Source organism: Armigeres subalbatus, chromosome 2 (genome assembly GCF_024139115.2).
Source record: "Armigeres subalbatus isolate Guangzhou_Male chromosome 2, GZ_Asu_2, whole genome shotgun sequence".
In the NCBI taxonomy this organism is placed as follows: Eukaryota; Metazoa; Arthropoda; class Insecta; order Diptera; family Culicidae; genus Armigeres; species Armigeres subalbatus.
In genome coordinates this window covers 225,723,766-225,741,895 of record NC_085140.1, presented here as the reverse complement: position 1 = coordinate 225,741,895, position 18,130 = coordinate 225,723,766, and the positions used below count along the sequence as shown (strand labels likewise).

Genomic DNA, 18,130 nt, shown 5'->3' with positions numbered 1-18,130 from the left:
ATTAAACTATGCGTCCTAGCATAGCATAGCATAGTTACGGTGTACTACACTACTGAAAATCCACACATATTTATTGGCAAAAATCCATAGATTTAACTTATGATGTTTATCAGCGTACACATTCGCATTCTCCACGCGAAAATATATTGTCGCGCTTATCTTTTTCTAGAGTGCTGCGGCGGTCTTACACTCGCAGGCTCGACTGCGAAGGCAAACGTCAAGATAGCCGCCGTGTTAAAAGATAGGCAGAATTTTCCCGCTCAAAACAAAACCACGTGCTTTTCGCGAAATGACAGCAGTGTTCGATTGTATTAGTGAGAGGCAACCGGAGTCACTGAGTACATGGAGAGTGTTTATCATGGCAAGTGCATACGGTGGGTGAGATTTTCATTGACTCTGTTGTGTTTAGTGACCGTTGCGATTACCTGAGAAGCAACCAGAAGGAAACCGCAGTATTCTATTTTATCTCGAGATGCATAATATATCCAAATAAACTTTATGTGTGGTCTCGAATTAGCAATTATGTGCTAAACGACACAATGAAGACATTTTGTGTGTTCATTAGATGTATATCATCTTCAAGTTTTCTAACAGAAGTTTCTTTTTGGTGAAGTACTCGACTCGAATAATTCATATCGCAATATGTAATTCATCTAGACGATGCTTCCTTAGTTATCCTACGCATAACATGTTGTAGATATCTGATATCGATGTTTAAATACCTACACGATATTGTCTAGTGGTATATGTACATTACATATCTAATGTGATAATTACGTTTTATTTTATTAATAATCAACTTCACGGTATAGCCTAGTCACGGTATTAGACACTATTCGCGAAGAAGATGGCGTAATACCGCGACAATTGTTTTGATAAATAAAAATGCATAAACAACATTTGAAAAATCAATTTCTATATCCAGCTAATATTTTTTATCTGTTAAAATGAGCTCCATGAGATATTAGAAGAAAACAAAGCCACGGCAGCCGCAGTAGGAGCCACGGCCAAACAGACGACACTATTTTTCCTCCTCACAATTAGGGTCGGTGTACCAGTAATAGTGGTATTAGTGACAAGTCCAAATTGTTTGATTCGTACCAAATTATAGGAACATCTCCTGTGATGTGAATATATTGGCAGAAAGCTGTTCTTTTCTACTTTGGTGTGTTGATTCTTTAAAATACTGTTTTTTTAGAAATCGCTTCCTCCACTATTTGGGACTTGAACAAGTGATAGTGGTATTTGCTAACTTCTGTTCCTATAATAGTGAATCCCATTGATTTCTTATGAGATTCACTATTATAGGAACGCCACACTATTACTGATGCAATGGAGCAAAAAAAAAAATAAGGAAAAATTATGCTTTCCTATATTTTCCCGGAAAATTTCAAATATTTTTCGAACAAATTAACCTATTATAAGCAATCGCTATGATATGAATTCCAGTGAAAATCAAGTATCTACTATTACTGGTACACCACTATTACCGGAACAGCCACCCTAATGTTTTCGTAAAATAATTTCACAACGTATGACGATCGTTGGACCTTCCTTAGCCGTGCGGTAAGATACGCGGCTACAAAGCAAGACCATCTTGAAGGAGGCTGGGTTCGATTCCCGGTCCGGTTTAGGAAGTTTTCTCGACTTCCCTGAGCATAAAAGTATCATCGTGTTATGTTAGTGAGCCTCATGATATACGTATGCAAAAAAGGTAACTTGGCTTACACTGAAGCCAGAGTAAACGCGACGGCGCGATTCGATGATACACGACAGTACAATTTGATAGTTAATTGATAATAATTGTTGTAACAGGGTTACAGAAAGATCAATATATTTAATAAAATAAACCAAATAAACTCACACTTTATCGCCAAGCTAGTCTACTTTGTATTTTATTGCCTGGGATGAGCAAGGGTTAATCGATATTTTAACAACACGAGCGTCCTTAGTGGTGGGTTTAGGAACCACATTTTCAAATCTATCCTGTGGCAACTTGGATGGGAAAATCTCATCATCAAAAACGATAGCGATTAGCCTTGTCAGTTCAAGTCGGAACTGATATATGATTCACTAACAATGAAAGGGAAAAAAGGGGCATCGGATCGTGTATCGCGTTGGGTACTGAGATCAAGGATTCTCTATTCGATCGGCTTTGAACCTAGACGTAGGAATTTGTGAAACGTTAAATCCTGATAACGAAGAGAGAGTGATTGCTAGGCGATCGACTATCAATTTTTAGAGAAAGTGTAGTGGATGAAAGCTATTTTATTGGCCCTGTGCGACAAGTTTTTACACGAAAAATCGAACCAGTGTATGGTTATTGTAAAAATTGAAACTTTGTGCTGTACCGTTGTATAGCACGTGAAAAAATCCCTCGAGGCCCAGGACACTATCCTTCAAGAGAAGGTGCTAGTGTAGGGCGTAGGAAATAGCGACTAGCCACGCTGTTTCTAGGGACCGGTCAGAAGCCCGGCGGCTTGTAGGCCCGCCTCGTCGTCGAGCCCGCATCGGACCCTCGCGCGCCCTGGGCCATAGGTAATCCACGCCTCCAAGGAGATTCGACCGTATTTTATCGAATCGCCCGGACATTGGCGTCGAAGGGAACCCGGAGATCGAGAACGGTATCGACCACAACCACGAACCACGAATTTGGGTTACGACACCGAAGCCGCTGCTATCAACCACGTCGAGGTTGATCTGTCGCTCAAGCTGGTGGATTCGGTAGCGTAATACACCGTCGCATGATTCCCGAGTCGCAAGAGAGAGAGATCAGCCTCTGATAGCCGTCGTCGAGCTCGTGGGCAAAGGGTGCTGCAAACAGGTCAGATCACTTCAATATTTCCAACATTCGTTCGCAAAGTACATTGATTGTAAGAAGAGACATAGCCAGGTCAAAGAGCGTGCACGCAGTAGTTAGAAGCATGTTAGGTTTACGGAACTGAGAAATATGAATATAGATATGAACTAAAGCACAATAGAGACAAATTAGAGTCTAAAGAAAAAGTATTCTTGGTCTTGGTTAATCGGTTTTTTCGTCAAATAATCGCTCGTTGTTATCCTTTTTGAAGGAGTGAGATTGACACTAACAGTTGTTACGTGATTGGTTCGGGATTGATCTTTATAGCATTAGGACTCGCCTTGAGGAGTCTTGCCGGAAAAACTCGTGCTGATCCACATGCAAGTAGAATAGTCAACTTGCTTGGCGCGTAAGTGGATGCAGTTGTATCAATATCGTAACTAGAACCGTTTCACTTGGGAATCGTTTCATCGTTATTCTTTTACGTGTGTCGCGTCGCGTCGTATCGCACCTCACTTTTACTCTAGCTTGCACCTTAGAAACTTCGCAGTTAACAAATGTGGAAGGGATCAATGAATACTAATTACAAAGCTGCGAGGCGGCAATATCCCAGTGGGGGATATAATGCCAATCAGAAGAAGAAGAAGTCTATATAGTATACATATGCATTCTTTTTATATACAGTTAAAACCAAATCGTTAGTTGGGCGCCAAATGTAACAGGAGTAGAAGATAAATTAGGACTGGTTTGTTTTTCAATTCTGTGTTTGATCAATTCTTCTTCTTTTATAACTCTACCTTCCAAATGGAACATGGCCCGTGTTTCAACGAGTCGAAAATGTTTCCCACCTGAAAACATTCTACACCTGACCGAGAATCGAACTCGCCATTTCCGGATTGACAATCCTACGCCTTTGATAGGCTATCTGGAGACCCATTTGATTGATTAGGGTTGTTTAAGGTGATTATACAATAAAGCCAGAAATCGGCCATTTTGTAAACCACGTGCTTTTCCAATATTTTTTTCAAGAGCACGAGATGAAAGAATCATAACGCGTATGGGGCTGAAATAATGGTAGATCGTTTGCTTAGTTATGCTGAACAAACATAATTTGAGTTTCGGCACTGTACGAAAGCTATTACGCCAGATTTGGGCTTTTGGAAATGTATGTAGATAAACGTGTGGTGAATTTGAAATTCACCACCGGCTTCATTCTATAATCACCTTAATAATGCACGAGAAAGGCACAATCACTGCTAGGTGGATTATAATCTGGGTTTTTCTGATACGTGCTCGAATAGGTACTCTAGTGCGGTCTAGAAGAATTCAAAAATATATAAATGCATTTTTTATGGGCATTAAATATGCGCATTCAAACTTACTTCGTGCATATTAGATGTGCAAAATATGGTTTAATAACAAGTAATAGTTTAATGAGCTCAAATTGTTTTCGTCCTCTACTTACATCTGTAGAATCGTCGCTACCATACGTAGTATCGGTATTTTTTTTTGAACTACTGTTCGAAGCTGAAGATTCTTTTTTACTTGCCGGTGGTTTGCGGCCACGACTACTTGTGCTTCTCCGTCCAACAGCCGCTGAAGTTTCATCTTCTGCAGCGAGTGCGAATAAATCGGCGAAATGCTTCTGAAATACACAAAACAGAACAAAATATAAGGATAAAATTTTTAAAACCTTCAAATATTAAAAAACAAACACATTTGAAAAGAAAAAAATGAGAAAAATCGCTCATGCTCAATTGATATGTAAATAGAAATAGGGGAAAATACCTATTCTTGGCAGTCTAAGACATTCACCAAATTGAATGATAAAAATAATCAATAATAATTACACTAAAAAACAGGTACAGTTTAACTGGTATACATTTGTATGCTCTTTCTTTTATGATTGGTATTCACTAAATATAGCAGCTTTTACCACAAACTCAGTAAATTTAATATAAAGTAACAGGTCAACGTTTCTTCTATTGGCATAGCAATTTCTATTATTAGCAATGAGTTTGCTCCATTTAGCAACTAGACATGGAAGTAGAAAACTGGTAATGTATTGGTGCCAAATGCTGTTTGTTTATATCCTCCAGTAGTAAAATTCATTCATATTAATCGACCGCACGCTCATCTCGCTTCACTCAATTTTGGAACAAACTTTAATATTTATCAAAACTGGCTTAAAACAAAACATGAATTTTTAGCCTTGGCATCAATTTTATGTCATGTAGACAGATAGGCAAAAGCATTTAAACACATTGTAAAATATATTTAACCCTTATGCGGCCAACAAAAAACAGACGTGAATGGCAGATAGGGTACTAGTGTATTCAGATATTGACATTTCCATAACTTTTACCATTTTCAACATATTTGAATAATGTTGGCTATTTTGGAGAAGGGAACTTATATGCTTTTTGTCCGCTGCCAAGATTTACATCTTTTGTCTTTTGTAATGCCTTAGAGTCGTAAGCAAAAGTCTACCAACCAGTTTCAAATATACAACTTGCTCTTTGCGGTCCTTACGTGATGTTTGTTTCATCAAAAAAAAAATCTTGGTGGTTGTGTACAAGACACGACCGCTCGACGTAAACTACTTTAAACTGTTACAGACGATAACAATTTTCGAGGATTATCAGCCAGAATGCACTAAAAGGTACCTCTTACTAACCGAACACTAATCAAAGAACAAAATATTGTGAGGCTATGCATGAAGCACTTCAGTTAGCGAATAGGCACATAAATAAAATAATTATTATGTGGCTATTCCGGCTTGACCGTGTACCCGACTAACGCCACCGGTTCACATCTCCACTGCGGCGACGGCGAAGAGATACATCCGGAGCGAATTGACAACCGAAAGAGAAGGAAGACAAAAAGTATGAGAAAACGGGAGGGGGATAGAAAGGTGGAGAGGAAAAAAAAAGGAACCAGCCAAGGAGTCAACGGCAGACCAGTCACGAGAAGAGGTCGAAAAGTAGCGAGTTTCCGCGTGGATTTTTCTCGGGATCGAAGTTCACGATCCAACCGCCGTCGTTTAGCGTTGAAAAGTGAGGACCCCAATCGTCAAGGTCCAAGACAGAGGTCACCAAACACGCGTTAGGAAACCAGCCAACTTTTGAAGATTTCCGAGGCCGCCTGTAGCGCTAGTGAAGCTGTGGAAGATCGCAACCGCCCCACGTTGGGCGCCAATTGCAACAATCTCCACAGACGTCCTCACGTCTGTGGAGTGGACGTCCTGACGCCCCTAACTAGCTCACCTTGTATTTCTCCCAGGGTCGACTATCATCCTGCTTAAGGGGCACACGCAACCTTCCAGGTAGACGGAACAATAAAGAAGAGCTTCAGAAATAGCACAGGGATAGCTTCCGAAATCAAAAGACGGACAGGTACATTCTAATTCATATTGTTTTTATTTTAGGTTGAATCGTGGGTTAGGGTTAAATGTTAGTAACGTTGCGGCCGATCGGAATAGTTGGGGCCCATGGTTGGCATGCTACAGGTAGGGTAGGTGGGCGTTCAAACATACCTTTTCCGGAGTGGGGGACTTGGGTGGTCACTTCCGGAGTCTTGGCGAGGATTCGGGGATAGAAGCGGGCCAATGCTCTGAGCTCTTGATGCAGGACTCTTTGTGGTGTTGGATCGTACGCGATGATCATGGAGGACCGGAGCGAGCGCTCCATTCAGAAGAAGCTCGGGTTCGAAGGAAAGCGATCTACGTCACCCGGTTGGCGGCGCTGGGTGGGTAACAATTTTCGAGGATTATCAGCCAGAATGCACTAAAAGGTACCTCTTACTAACCGAACACTAATCAAAGAACAAAATATTGTGAGGCTATGCATGAAGCACTTCAGTTAGCGAATAGGCACATAAATAAAATAATTATTATGTGGCTATTCCGGCTTGACCGTGTACCCGACTAACGCCACCGGTTCACATCTCCACTGCGGCGACGGCGAAGAGATACATCCGGAGCGAATTGACAACCGAAAGAGAAGGAAGACAAAAAGTATGAGAAAACGGGAGGGGGATAGAAAGGTGGAGAGGAAAAAAAAAGGAACCAGCCAAGGAGTCAACGGCAGACCAGTCACGAGAAGAGGTCGAAAAGTAGCGAGTTTCCGCGTGGATTTTTCTCGGGATCGAAGTTCACGATCCAACCGCCGTCGTTTAGCGTTGAAAAGTGAGGACCCCAATCGTCAAGGTCCAAGACAGAGGTCACCAAACACGCGTTAGGAAACCAGCCAACTTTTGAAGATTTCCGAGGCCGCCTGTAGCGCTAGTGAAGCTGTGGAAGATCGCAACCCCTCCACGTTGGTCGGTGCGGCGTCGACACGTAGCTGGACGTAAGAGGAGTGTATCGCCCCAGCCGGTCAGTGAAGCCCGGGAGTGCAGAAGAGCTCCGAACGATACGCCTCGCAGCAGAGGAAGCCACACGTCATCTTTTGGTCGGTACGCCACCGACAAGCAGACAGCGGCCAGGGTAACCTCAAAGTTTGTCGTCCGCAAACACGAGGTTTTCTGCCACGCGACGCCAACCGCGAAGAACCCGGGGCCACTCCAAAAAAAAACCGCTCCGTGCAGCTCGGATCGGTCTCTCCGGTCATCGTCCCGGTCGACCCTCCCGAAGGGTGGTGGAGCAGGCTCGACACACCCAGCCGGAACATCGAGTACCGTCGAAACATCGATCCCGCCTTGTGGCCAGGCTAGCCCCACCGTTGTAGGAAAGCCTCTCAAGCGAAGGCCCAGGTACCCACCCAGCGCCGCCAACCGGGTGACGTAGATCGCTTTCCTTCGAACCCGAGCTTCTTCTGAATGGAGCGCTCGCTCCGGTCCTCCATGATCATCGCGTACGATCCAACACCACAAAGAGTCCTGCATCAAGAGCTCAGAGCATTGGCCCGCTTCTATCCCCGAATCCTCGCCAAGACTCCGGAAGTGACCACCCAAGTCCCCCACTCCGGAAAAGGTATGTTTGAACGCCCACCTACCCTACCTGTAGCATGCCAACCATGGGCCCCAACTATTCCGATCGGCCGGAACGTTACTAACATTTAACCCTAACCCACGATTCAACCTAAAATAAAAACAATATGAATTAGAATGTACCTGTCCGTCTTTTGATTTCGGAAGCTATCCCTGTGCTATTTCTGAAGCTCTTCTTTATTGTTCCGTCTACCTGGAAGGTTGCGTGTGCCCCTTAAGCAGGATGATAGTCGACCCTGGGAGAAATACAAGGTGAGCTAGTTAGGGGCGTCAGGACGTCCACTCCACAGACGTGAGGACGTCAAAGGAGATTGTTGCAAAACCAAATCTATACACATAAGAATTAATTTTTGTCTGTCTGCCCTTATAGATCAGGAAACGGCATGAACATTTGTATGTAGAGATTTTTGGGAACGATAAAGATTCTCATGATGGTATTAGACCCTCATCTTCTGGAGGGGACTCCCATACAAATAAAGTACAAATTTCTGCTGTAATCGAAAATTAATCTAAAAATGGAATCCAAATTTGCAAATTTCGAATACTGCTTTTAAATAATGTAAAAAATATATAATTAATCAATTTTAGGTGAAACGAAGCTTGTCGGTTCTGGTAGTATAGTATATTAACAATATATTCTACCTCGTAAGTCTTCATATGTTGAATAATGGGCAGCACTGTCCTATCCAGCCGCTGGAGCCACCCCATTCTTACACTACGTTTCACAGTTGAATAATAGATAATACCCTAAAAGTAGGCAATTATTTATGGTTGAAATGCGCTATGTAGGAACAGGAATGGTTATGATTTTTTTGATGAGCTTGGAAAGTATTGAAGTTGCAAAAGGAAAACGGTCCTGTCAGCCACATAAGGGTTAAAATACTACGGTGTTACTATCACTTTTGATATAATGCATGGTTTGCGTAAAAAATATGATGCATTTGTATTTTAACACTTTTTTTTAAAATAAATGCCATCGCCGGATATTTTGTTCGTATTTTTGCTAAAATCAACTCACATAGAATTGTGCGTGGTATCTCCTTAGCGTGTGTTTGATATGCTCACAAACACATTCTCTCGCTCTATTACGAAATGTGCTGCTGTCAAAGAAAACGAACAGTCCCGATTTTATTTAGTGAAACATAGTGCAAATATTGCTTAAATTTGCTCTTTGTGCTGACAATCAAGTGGTGATAAAGTGTAAAAAGTAGTTTACGTACTCAATTTGTCGTGTCATACACAATTAAGAGGAGAAACAGGCGATCCAAAAAAGTAAGTAACAGTTTGCTTTTCGTGCGCTGCTTTCTTTGGCAATGCAATAATGGCAAGAATTTCGTAGGTGCAAATTTGTTTCGGTGATTAACACATCAAATCTTGCTACTTTTACACAAACAACTTATTCAAATGAAAGCTTAGACTTGAAATTGTGTGATTGAATCAAGATTATGTTGTGTTTGTTTGCTGGAAAACGCAAATATTGTTGAGGGTGCCAACAACTGTCGCACCCTGCCAATGCCGTATTCTACCCTAAATATGTTTACCTCCTAAGAAATCATACGGAGGATTTTTTAATGAACTAAACTGTTTTACAAGAGAAGAACGTCTTATTTCTAAAACATAACGATTCATATTAAATGAAAATAGGATGTGTGAGCTTTGACATCAAGACATTTTTAGCAAGTGTTTTTGTGTTTGCCTTATTGGGAAAGCCGATTTAAACAGTAAGAGCAAGAGGATGATATATGGATCTTGAAAACCCTTAATAAGTGGTCAAATCAATAGAAACGACATGAATACTAGATTCATTAACATACATTTTGGAATACATGAGTAGTGTTATCACTTGCTCTCGACTGAATTTCACTATGAAATTTTTTATATATTTGCCAGTAGAGACCGGAAGAAGAAAAAACATGATATTTTTGCCTTTCTCGTCTACTAAGTATACGATAAAGGCTATATGATCACTCCAAAAACAAACTTTTTATAGAAGGCCCGGAGACCCATAGTGTTATATACCAATCGACTCAGTTCGACGAATTTAGGTGATGTCTTTTTTTTCTTCCTAAACAATGGAGGGGGAATCTGCTCAACAGACATCCTGGGTTGACCAGGAAGTGCGGGGTTAGGGCCACCTCCAATGAGGGATGCAGGGCTGCATCCCCGTCCAGCGAAACCGTTGCCATTGCCGCCAAGCCCATCGTCCCTTGGGTACAACCAGAAAGTAATGCTTCAAAGTGGGGCCATTGCATGACGCACCCTCGGGGTTAGCTGCGTGTCCTTGCAGCATCGAACATCGTGACTCGCTTTTTTAGAAGAACACCATGGTATCGTGCCAGCGCATTGCCGGCTTTCCAGGTGGCCTTACCACGCCCTATGTCCTCGGAAGGTGGGCAGGGTCGACTTCGCGCCTGCTTCCCTCTGCACGACTGGTATCAAGAATGATGATGCCGCGTGCACCCCAAATTGACCTTTCTGCGATAGGGCCTATTCGCCAGCACACAGAGGGACTTGCCGACGCGAGGCCTACGCCTGCCCCAGCCTTGACGAGGACCCCTTTCCGTCCTCGGGCTCGGAACCCGCCTGAGTTGACCGACGCCGCGAAAGCGACGATACCATGTTGTTCTTCGCGCGGCCACTTGTTCGATAAAAGGATCGAGTTCGACCACAGAGCATGACCACCGGTATGACCCATGAAGCCGACTCCGATCCCTTGGACCACCTCTTATTTGCGCCTGAATTAGCCATCGCTTGAGTCCACGCGCCACCTTCTGTGTAGCTCCGAGACGATTTGGGCGATAGCCGATAAAACGGCGTTCCAGCCAACTTCGTCTTTACACATCCTCCGAACTAGGTTGTCCGGGGTAGTGTCCAGACCACATGTGGCAAGCATGTGGTCACGCATTGCGCGAAAACGTGAGCACACGAACAACACGTGTTCCGCCGTTTCCTCTAAACCTGCGCACACCAAACACTCGGGCGAAGCCGAGCAAGCCAGCTGCTTTACCTGCACTTTGATTTTGCAGCACGCTTAAACGCCGGGCACATCAGGCCCCCATGGGGTGCTTGCTGTTCACAGCTTTGCTGGAACAAATCAAACAATTGGGAGGGTTCGTGCAGCATTGTGCCTTATGTCCCTCCAATCCGCAGCGTCGGCAGAGATTGCTTCTGTCAGGGCCTTTGCAGTCCCATTGCTTGTGCCCCGGTTCCAGGCACTTGAAGCAAACTTCGGGTTGCTCGTATATGCGCACAGGGCATACCGACCATCCCACCTTGACGCTCCCTAACTTGACTACCTTGGAGGCGTCCGCTGCAGATAGCCGAACCAATGCTACCTGCGTCCCTGCCGCTCCGGATGTATCTCTTCGCCGTCGCCGCAGTGGAGATGTGAACCGGTGGCGTTAGTCGGGTACACGGTCAAGCCGGAATAGCCACATAATAATTATTTTATTTATGTGCCTATTCGCTAACTGAAGTGCTTCATGCATAGCCTCACAATATTTTGTTCTTTGATTAGTGTTCGGTTAGTAAGAGGTACCTTTTAGTGCATTCTGGCTGATAATCCTCGAAAATTGTTACCCACCCAGCGCCGCCAACCGGGTGACGTAGATCGCTTTCCTTCGAACCCGAGCTTCTTCTGAATGGAGCGCTCGCTCCGGTCCTCCATGATCATCGCGTACGATCCAACACCACAAAGAGTCCTGCATCAAGAGCTCAGAGCATTGGCCCGCTTCTATCCCCGAATCCTCGCCAAGACTCCGGAAGTGACCACCCAAGTCCCCCACTCCGGAAAAGGTATGTTTGAACGCCCACCTACCCTACCTGTAGCATGCCAACCATGGGCCCCAACTATTCCGATCGGCCGGAACGTTACTAACATTTAACCCTAACCCACGATTCAACCTAAAATAAAAACAATATGAATTAGAATGTACCTGTCCGTCTTTTGATTTCGGAAGTTATCCCTGTGCTATTTCTGAAGCTCTTCTTTATTGTTCCGTCTACCTGGAAGGTTGCGTGTGCCCCTTAAGCAGGATGATAGTCGACCCTGGGAGAAATACAAGGTGAGCTAGTTAGGGGCGTCAGGACGTCCACTCCACAGACGTGAGGACGTCAAAGGAGATTGTTGCAAAACCAAATCTATACACATAAGAATTAATTTTTGTCTGTCTGCCCTTATAGATCAGGAAACGGCATGAACATTTGTATGTAGAGATTTTTGGGAACGATAAAGATTCTCATGATGGTATTAGACCCCTCATCTTCTGGAGGGGGGACTCCCATACAAATAAAGTACAAATTTCTGCTGTAATCGAAAATTAATCTAAAAAATGGAATCCAAATTTGCAAATTTCGAATACTTCTTTTAAATAATGTAAAAAATATATAATTAATCAATTTTAGGTGAAACGAAGCTCGTCGGTTCTGGTAGTATAGTATATTAACAATATATTCTACCTCGTAAGTCTTCATATGTTGAATAATGGGCAGCACTGTCCTATCCAGCCGCTGCAGCCACCCCATTCTTACACTACGTTTCACAGTTGAATAATAGATAATACCCTAAAAGTAGGCATTTATTTATGGTTGAAATGCGCTATGTAGGAACGGGAATGGTTATGATTTTTTTGATGAGCTTGGAAAGTATTGAAGTTGCAAAAGGAAAACGGTCCTGTCAGCCACATAAGGGTTAAAATACTACGGTGTTACTATCACTTTTGATATAATGCATGGTTTGCGTAAAAAATATGATGCATTTGTATTTTAACACTTTTTTTTAAAATAAATGCCATCGCCGGATATTTTGTTCGTATTTTTGCTAAAATCAACTCACATAGAATTGTGCGTGGTATCTCCTTAGCGTGTGTTTGATATGCTCACAAACACATTCTCTCGCTCTATTACGAAATGTGCTGCTGTCAAAGAAAACGAACAGTCCCGATTTTATTTAGTGAAACATAGTGCAAATATTGCTTAAATTTGCTCTTTGTGCTGACAATCAAGTGGTGATAAAGTGTAAAAAGTAGTTTACGTACTCAATTTGTCGTGTCATACACAATTAAGAGGAGAAACAGGCGATCCAAAAAAGTAAGTAACAGTTTGCTTTTCGTGCGCTGCTTTCTTTGGCAATGCAATAATGGCAAGAATTTCGTAGGTGCAAATTTGTTTCGGTGATTAACACATCAAATCTTGCTACTTTTACACAAACAACTTATTCAAATGAAAGCTTAGACTTGAAATTGTGTGATTGAATCAAGATTATGTTGTGTTTGTTTGCTGGAAAACGCAAATATTGTTGAGGGTGCCAACAACTGTCGCACCCTGCCAATGCCGTATTCTACCCTAAATATGTTTACCTCCTAAGAAATCATACGGAGGATTTTTTTTAATGAACTAAACTGTTTTACAAGAGAAGAACGTCTTATTTCTAAAACATAACGATTCATATTAAATGAAAATAGGATGTGTGAGCTTTGACATCAAGACATTTTTAGCAAGTGTTTTTGTGTTTGCCTTATTGGGAAAGCCGATTTAAACAGTAAGAGCAAGAGGATGATATATGGATCTTGAAAACCCTTAATAAGTGGTCAAATCAATAGAAACGACATGAATACTAGATTCATTAACATACATTTTTGGAATACATGAGTAGTGTTATCACTTGCTCTCGACTGAATTTCACTATGAATTTTTCATATATTTGCCAGTAGAGACCGGAAGAAGAAAAAACATGATATTTTTGCCTTTCTCGTATACTCAGTATACGGTAAAGGCTATATGATCGCTCCAAAAACAAACTTTTTATAGAAGGCCCGGAGACCCATAGTGTTATATACCAATCGACTCAGTTCGACGAATTGAGGTGATGTCTGTGTTTTTTTTTTTTCTTCCTAAACAATGGAGGGGGAATCTGCTCAACAGACATCCTGGGTTGACCAGGAAGTGCTGGGTTAGGGGCCACCTCCAATGAGGGAGGCAGGGCTGCATCCCCGACCAGCTAAACCGTTTCCATTGCCGCCAAGCCCATCGTCCCTTCGGTACAACCAGAAAGTAATGCTTCAAAGGGGGGCCAGTGCATGACGCACCCTCGGGGTTAGCTGCGTGTCCTTGCAGCATCGAACATCGTGACTCGCTTTTTTAGAAGAACACCATGGTATCGTGCCAGCGCATTGCCGGCTTTCCAGGTGGCCTTACCACGCCCTATGTCCTCGGAAGGTGGGCAGGGTCGACTTCGCGCCTGCTTCCCTCTGCACGACTGGTATCAAGAATGATGATGCCGCGTGCACCCCAAATTGACCTTTCTGCGATAGGGCCTATTCGCCAGCACACAGAGGGACTTGCCGACGCGAGGCCTACGCCTGCCCCAGCCTTGACGAGGACCCTTTCCGTCCTCGGGCTCGGAACCCGCCCGGTTGACCGACGCCGCGAAAGCGACGATACCATGTTGTTCTTCGCGCGGCCACTTGTTCGATAAAAGGATCGAGTTCGACCACAGAGCATGACCACCGGTATGACCCATGAAGCCGACTCCGATCCCTTGGACCACCTCTTATTTGCGCCTGAATTAGCCATCCTTGAGTCCACGCGCCACCTTCTGTGTAGCTCCGAGACGATTTGGGCGATAGCCGATAAAACGGCGTTCCAGCCAACTTCGTCTTTACACATCCTCCGAACTAGGTTGTCCGGGGTAGTGTCCAGACCACATGTGGCAAGCATGTGGTCACGCATTGCGCGAAAACGTGAGCACACGAACAACACGTGTTCCGCCGTTTCCTCTAAACCTGCGCACACCAAACACTCGGGCGAAGCCGAGCAAGCCAGCTGCTTTACCTGCACTTTGATTTTGCAGCACGCTTAAACGCCGGGCACATCGAGCCCCCCATGGGGTGCTTGCTGTTCACAGCTTTGCTGGAACAAATCAAACAATTGGGAGGGTTCGTGCAGCATTGTGCCTTATGTCCCTCCAATCCGCAGCGTCGGCAGAGATTGCTTCTGTCAGGGCCTTTGCAGTCCCATTGCTTGTGCCCCGGTTCCAGGCACTTGAAGCAAACTTCGGGTTGCTCGTATATGCGCACAGGGCATACCGACCATCCCACCTTGACGCTCCCTAACTTGACTACCTTGAGGCGTCCGCTGCAGATAGCCGAACCAATGCTACCTGCGTCCCTGCCGGACCTTTCCGTAGCCGAACGGCTGCGGTGGGCGTCTCCACTTCACACTGTCGCCGCAGTGCCGTGACGAGCTCTTCGACTTCAGTGATCTCGTACAGGTCTTTAACCCTTAGATTCACCTCCGTCGTGAGTGCCTCACCTTGACCGTCTCGCCTAGGACCTCCTCCGCCAACTTCTTGTAGGCGGCGCCTTTTGCGAGACGCCCCGCTTCAGCTCGAGTATCATCTCGCCCATCCGGGTACGTCTTATTCGACGTACGTCGGCGCCGAGTTCACCGAGCTTGACGTCACTCCTCATCGCCTTCAAAACATCCGAGTACTTAGCCTCGTCCGCCGAAATGACTAGGGCATCGCCCCTGGAGCGATTGGCGCCTACCCTAGACTTCTTGCTACCCTCATTCGCCTGGGCCTTCTTTTCGGCCCTTGACGTCTTCGGTTTCCTCTTGTTCTTGACCAGGGTCCAGGAGGCGTCATTCCCCTCTATTTCCCTGGTCTGGTGCGGCTGAGAACTTTCAGCCTGCCGTAACCCCTTACCACCGTCTTGCCTGAGTGGACGGACCTTTCCAGGTCCTTCCTCCCCCAGTTTTGGAGGTACCTGACCGGGGTTCAGCTTCCCAGCCCCACTACCCTTGTTCGGGGTAGTAACCTTCCGCGTTTTGGAGCGGCCCCAGGAGCTCATCCCCTGGAGACTGTCTCCCGTTTTTGTGTCTGCTCCGTTGGAGTAGTCACCCCGACGTACCCGCAAATACTTGAGCCTCAGTCTGGGTAGACTTTGGCACCACCGTCTTAGCTGGCACGCCTTCGGTCGACTCGACCTTGCCCGAGTCCGCGAATCCTTGGGCCTCAGTCTGGGTAGACCTCGACTCCACCGATTTCACGGGTTTACACTTGGCCGTCCCGACCGCCCTCTCCAGCTTGGCGTCCAGCATCGACTTTCGAAGTTTCTGCAAGCTCCTCTTGAGGTCCTTGCTGATATTATGCTTCGATGACGCAAAGTCGATGATGGCGTCCAGCTGTTCCGTCGCCACCTCGAAGGCCGAAAGCCCATCGCGTTTGCGGTTCATCGCCTTCACAAGCCATAGGCCGTCAATAACCCCTTCCGGCGTTTTTATAGCCGAGAGGAAGGTTGAGTGACCCACGCTGGCGCTGCGCACTGAGCTGCCGACTATTGCCTCTGGCCTCCTAGGCGGAGACCTGAACAACCCACCTCTTGCGAAGGGGTTGTCGCCTACACTACTACCACTAATTGAAGAATTGACTTGGTTTTCCATTTTGGTCCCACGAGTTGCTCGGGAAAAGAGGTCCACCACGCCAGAGCCCAGCATAACGCGGTAAGGGACAATTACTGTGGAGGGTGCCCAGGTACCCCACAGGCTCCGTTAAAGGCCTAGCTTATTATTTCACCCCCCTGGCCATGCATCCCCTCGGCACGGGTCGCTTGACGCCTTGGGATTAGAGGTTAGGGACGATGGTCCCGGTCTAACTCGCAGTGGCCATGGGGAGGGGTCGTCAAGCCCTTGGACAAAGTCCCTGCTGCCCCCGGGTGATGTCTGTGTGTGTGTGTGTGTGTGTGTGTGTGTATGTGTGTGTGTGCGCAAAACTACTCAAAAAATGTCACTCATTTTTCGGGCACCCATTTCCTATTTGAAATTGGCCAGTTCGGACTATGGGATCAAGAGTTATGGCCAAAATACAAATTCATACGAAAAAATCGCGTAAAAAATGTCACTCATTTTTCGGGCACTTATTCTCAACCGATTTGCTCGCAACAAGTTGCATTCGACGCAGAATCCTGTCCCATTGTTTCCTATATGAAATTGGGCAGATCGGACTATGGGATCGAGAGTTATGGCCAAAATACAAATTCATACGAAAAAATCGCGTAAAAAATGTCACTCATTTTTCGGGCACTTATCCTCAACCGATTTGCTTGCAACAAGTTGCATTCGACGCAGAATCCTGTCCCATTGTTTCCTATTTGAAATTGGCCAGATCGGACTATGGGATCAAGAGTTATGGCCAAAATACAAATTCATACGAAAAAATCGCGTAAAAAATGTCACTCATTTTTCGGGCACTTATTCTCAACCGATTTGCTCGCAACAAGTTGCATTCGACGCAGAATCCTGTCTCATTGTTTCCTATATGAAATTGGGCAGATCGGACTATGGGATCGAGAGTTATGGCCAAAATACAAATTCATACGAAAAAATCGCGTAAAAAATGTCACTCATTTTTCGGGCACTTATCCTCAACCGATTTGCTCGCAACAAGTTGCATTCGACGCAGAATCCTGTCCCATTGTTTCCTATTTGAAATTGGGCAGATCGGACTATGGGATCGAGAGTTATGGCCAAAATACAAATTCATACGAAAAAATCGCGTAAAAAATGTCATTCATTTTTCGGGCACTTATCCTCAACCGATTTGCTCGCAACAAGTTGCATTCGATGCAGAATCCTGTCCCATTGTTTCCTATTTGAAATTGGCAAGATCGAACTATGGGATCGAAAGTTATAGCCAAAATACAAATTCATACGAAAAAATCGCGTAAAAAATGTCACTCATTTTTCGGGCACTTATCCTTAACCGATTTGCTCGCAACAAGTTGCATTCCACGCAGAATCCTGTCCCATTGTTTCCTATTTGAAATTGGCCAGATCGAACTATGGGATCGAAAGTTATGGCCAAAATACAAATTCATACAAAAACATCGCGTAAAAAATGTCACTCATTTTTCGGGCACATATCCTTAACCGATTTGCTCACAACAAGTTGCATTTGACGTAGAATCCTGTCCCGTTGTTTTCAATTGAAAATATGAAAAATAAGACCAATCCACATATTGGTGTTATTTGAGATTTTTCCAAACCTTTTGAACGAGCGAGAAAGGCACCATCACCGCTAGGTGGATTAATCTGGGTTTTTTTTAATAAATTTTAGATTTATTTTGCATATTCGGCATTATTCGGCCGAATATTGCGATTTACTATTCGGTGAAACGAATATTCGGCAAAATTTAAATTTAACCATCTCTAATTCATACGTCGATTTAACGAATCTAATAGCACTCCCACGCAGTGTAATCAGTACACAGACAAAAAATCCGAAGTAAAAATTACTATTTCATAGACTCCATGTTTTTGAAATTACCACGAAATTTCATTTTT

At 44.4% G+C, this 18,130-nt stretch overlaps 1 protein-coding gene across 3 annotated transcripts in view; it reads right to left on the bottom strand.

Annotated features, from left to right (window-relative positions):
• The window catches only part of LOC134211772 (integrator complex subunit 3 homolog), a 225,563-nt gene that overhangs the window by 28,338 nt on the left and 179,095 nt on the right, over nucleotides 1–18,130 (bottom strand). For 2 of the 3 annotated variants that reach the window (XM_062688996.1, XM_062688994.1), the window contains 2 exons: nucleotides 4,183–4,445; nucleotides 4,092–4,116 (listed from right to left, as the gene is read on the bottom strand). In XM_062688996.1, coding sequence (XP_062544980.1) covers nucleotides 4,107–4,116; nucleotides 4,183–4,445 — 273 coding nt within the window. In that variant the 3' untranslated portion in view covers nucleotides 4,092–4,106. Of the gene's footprint in view, nucleotides 1–4,091; nucleotides 4,117–4,182; nucleotides 4,446–18,130 lie in introns of those variants that run through there. The other variant, XM_062688995.1, reaches the window with a different exon arrangement.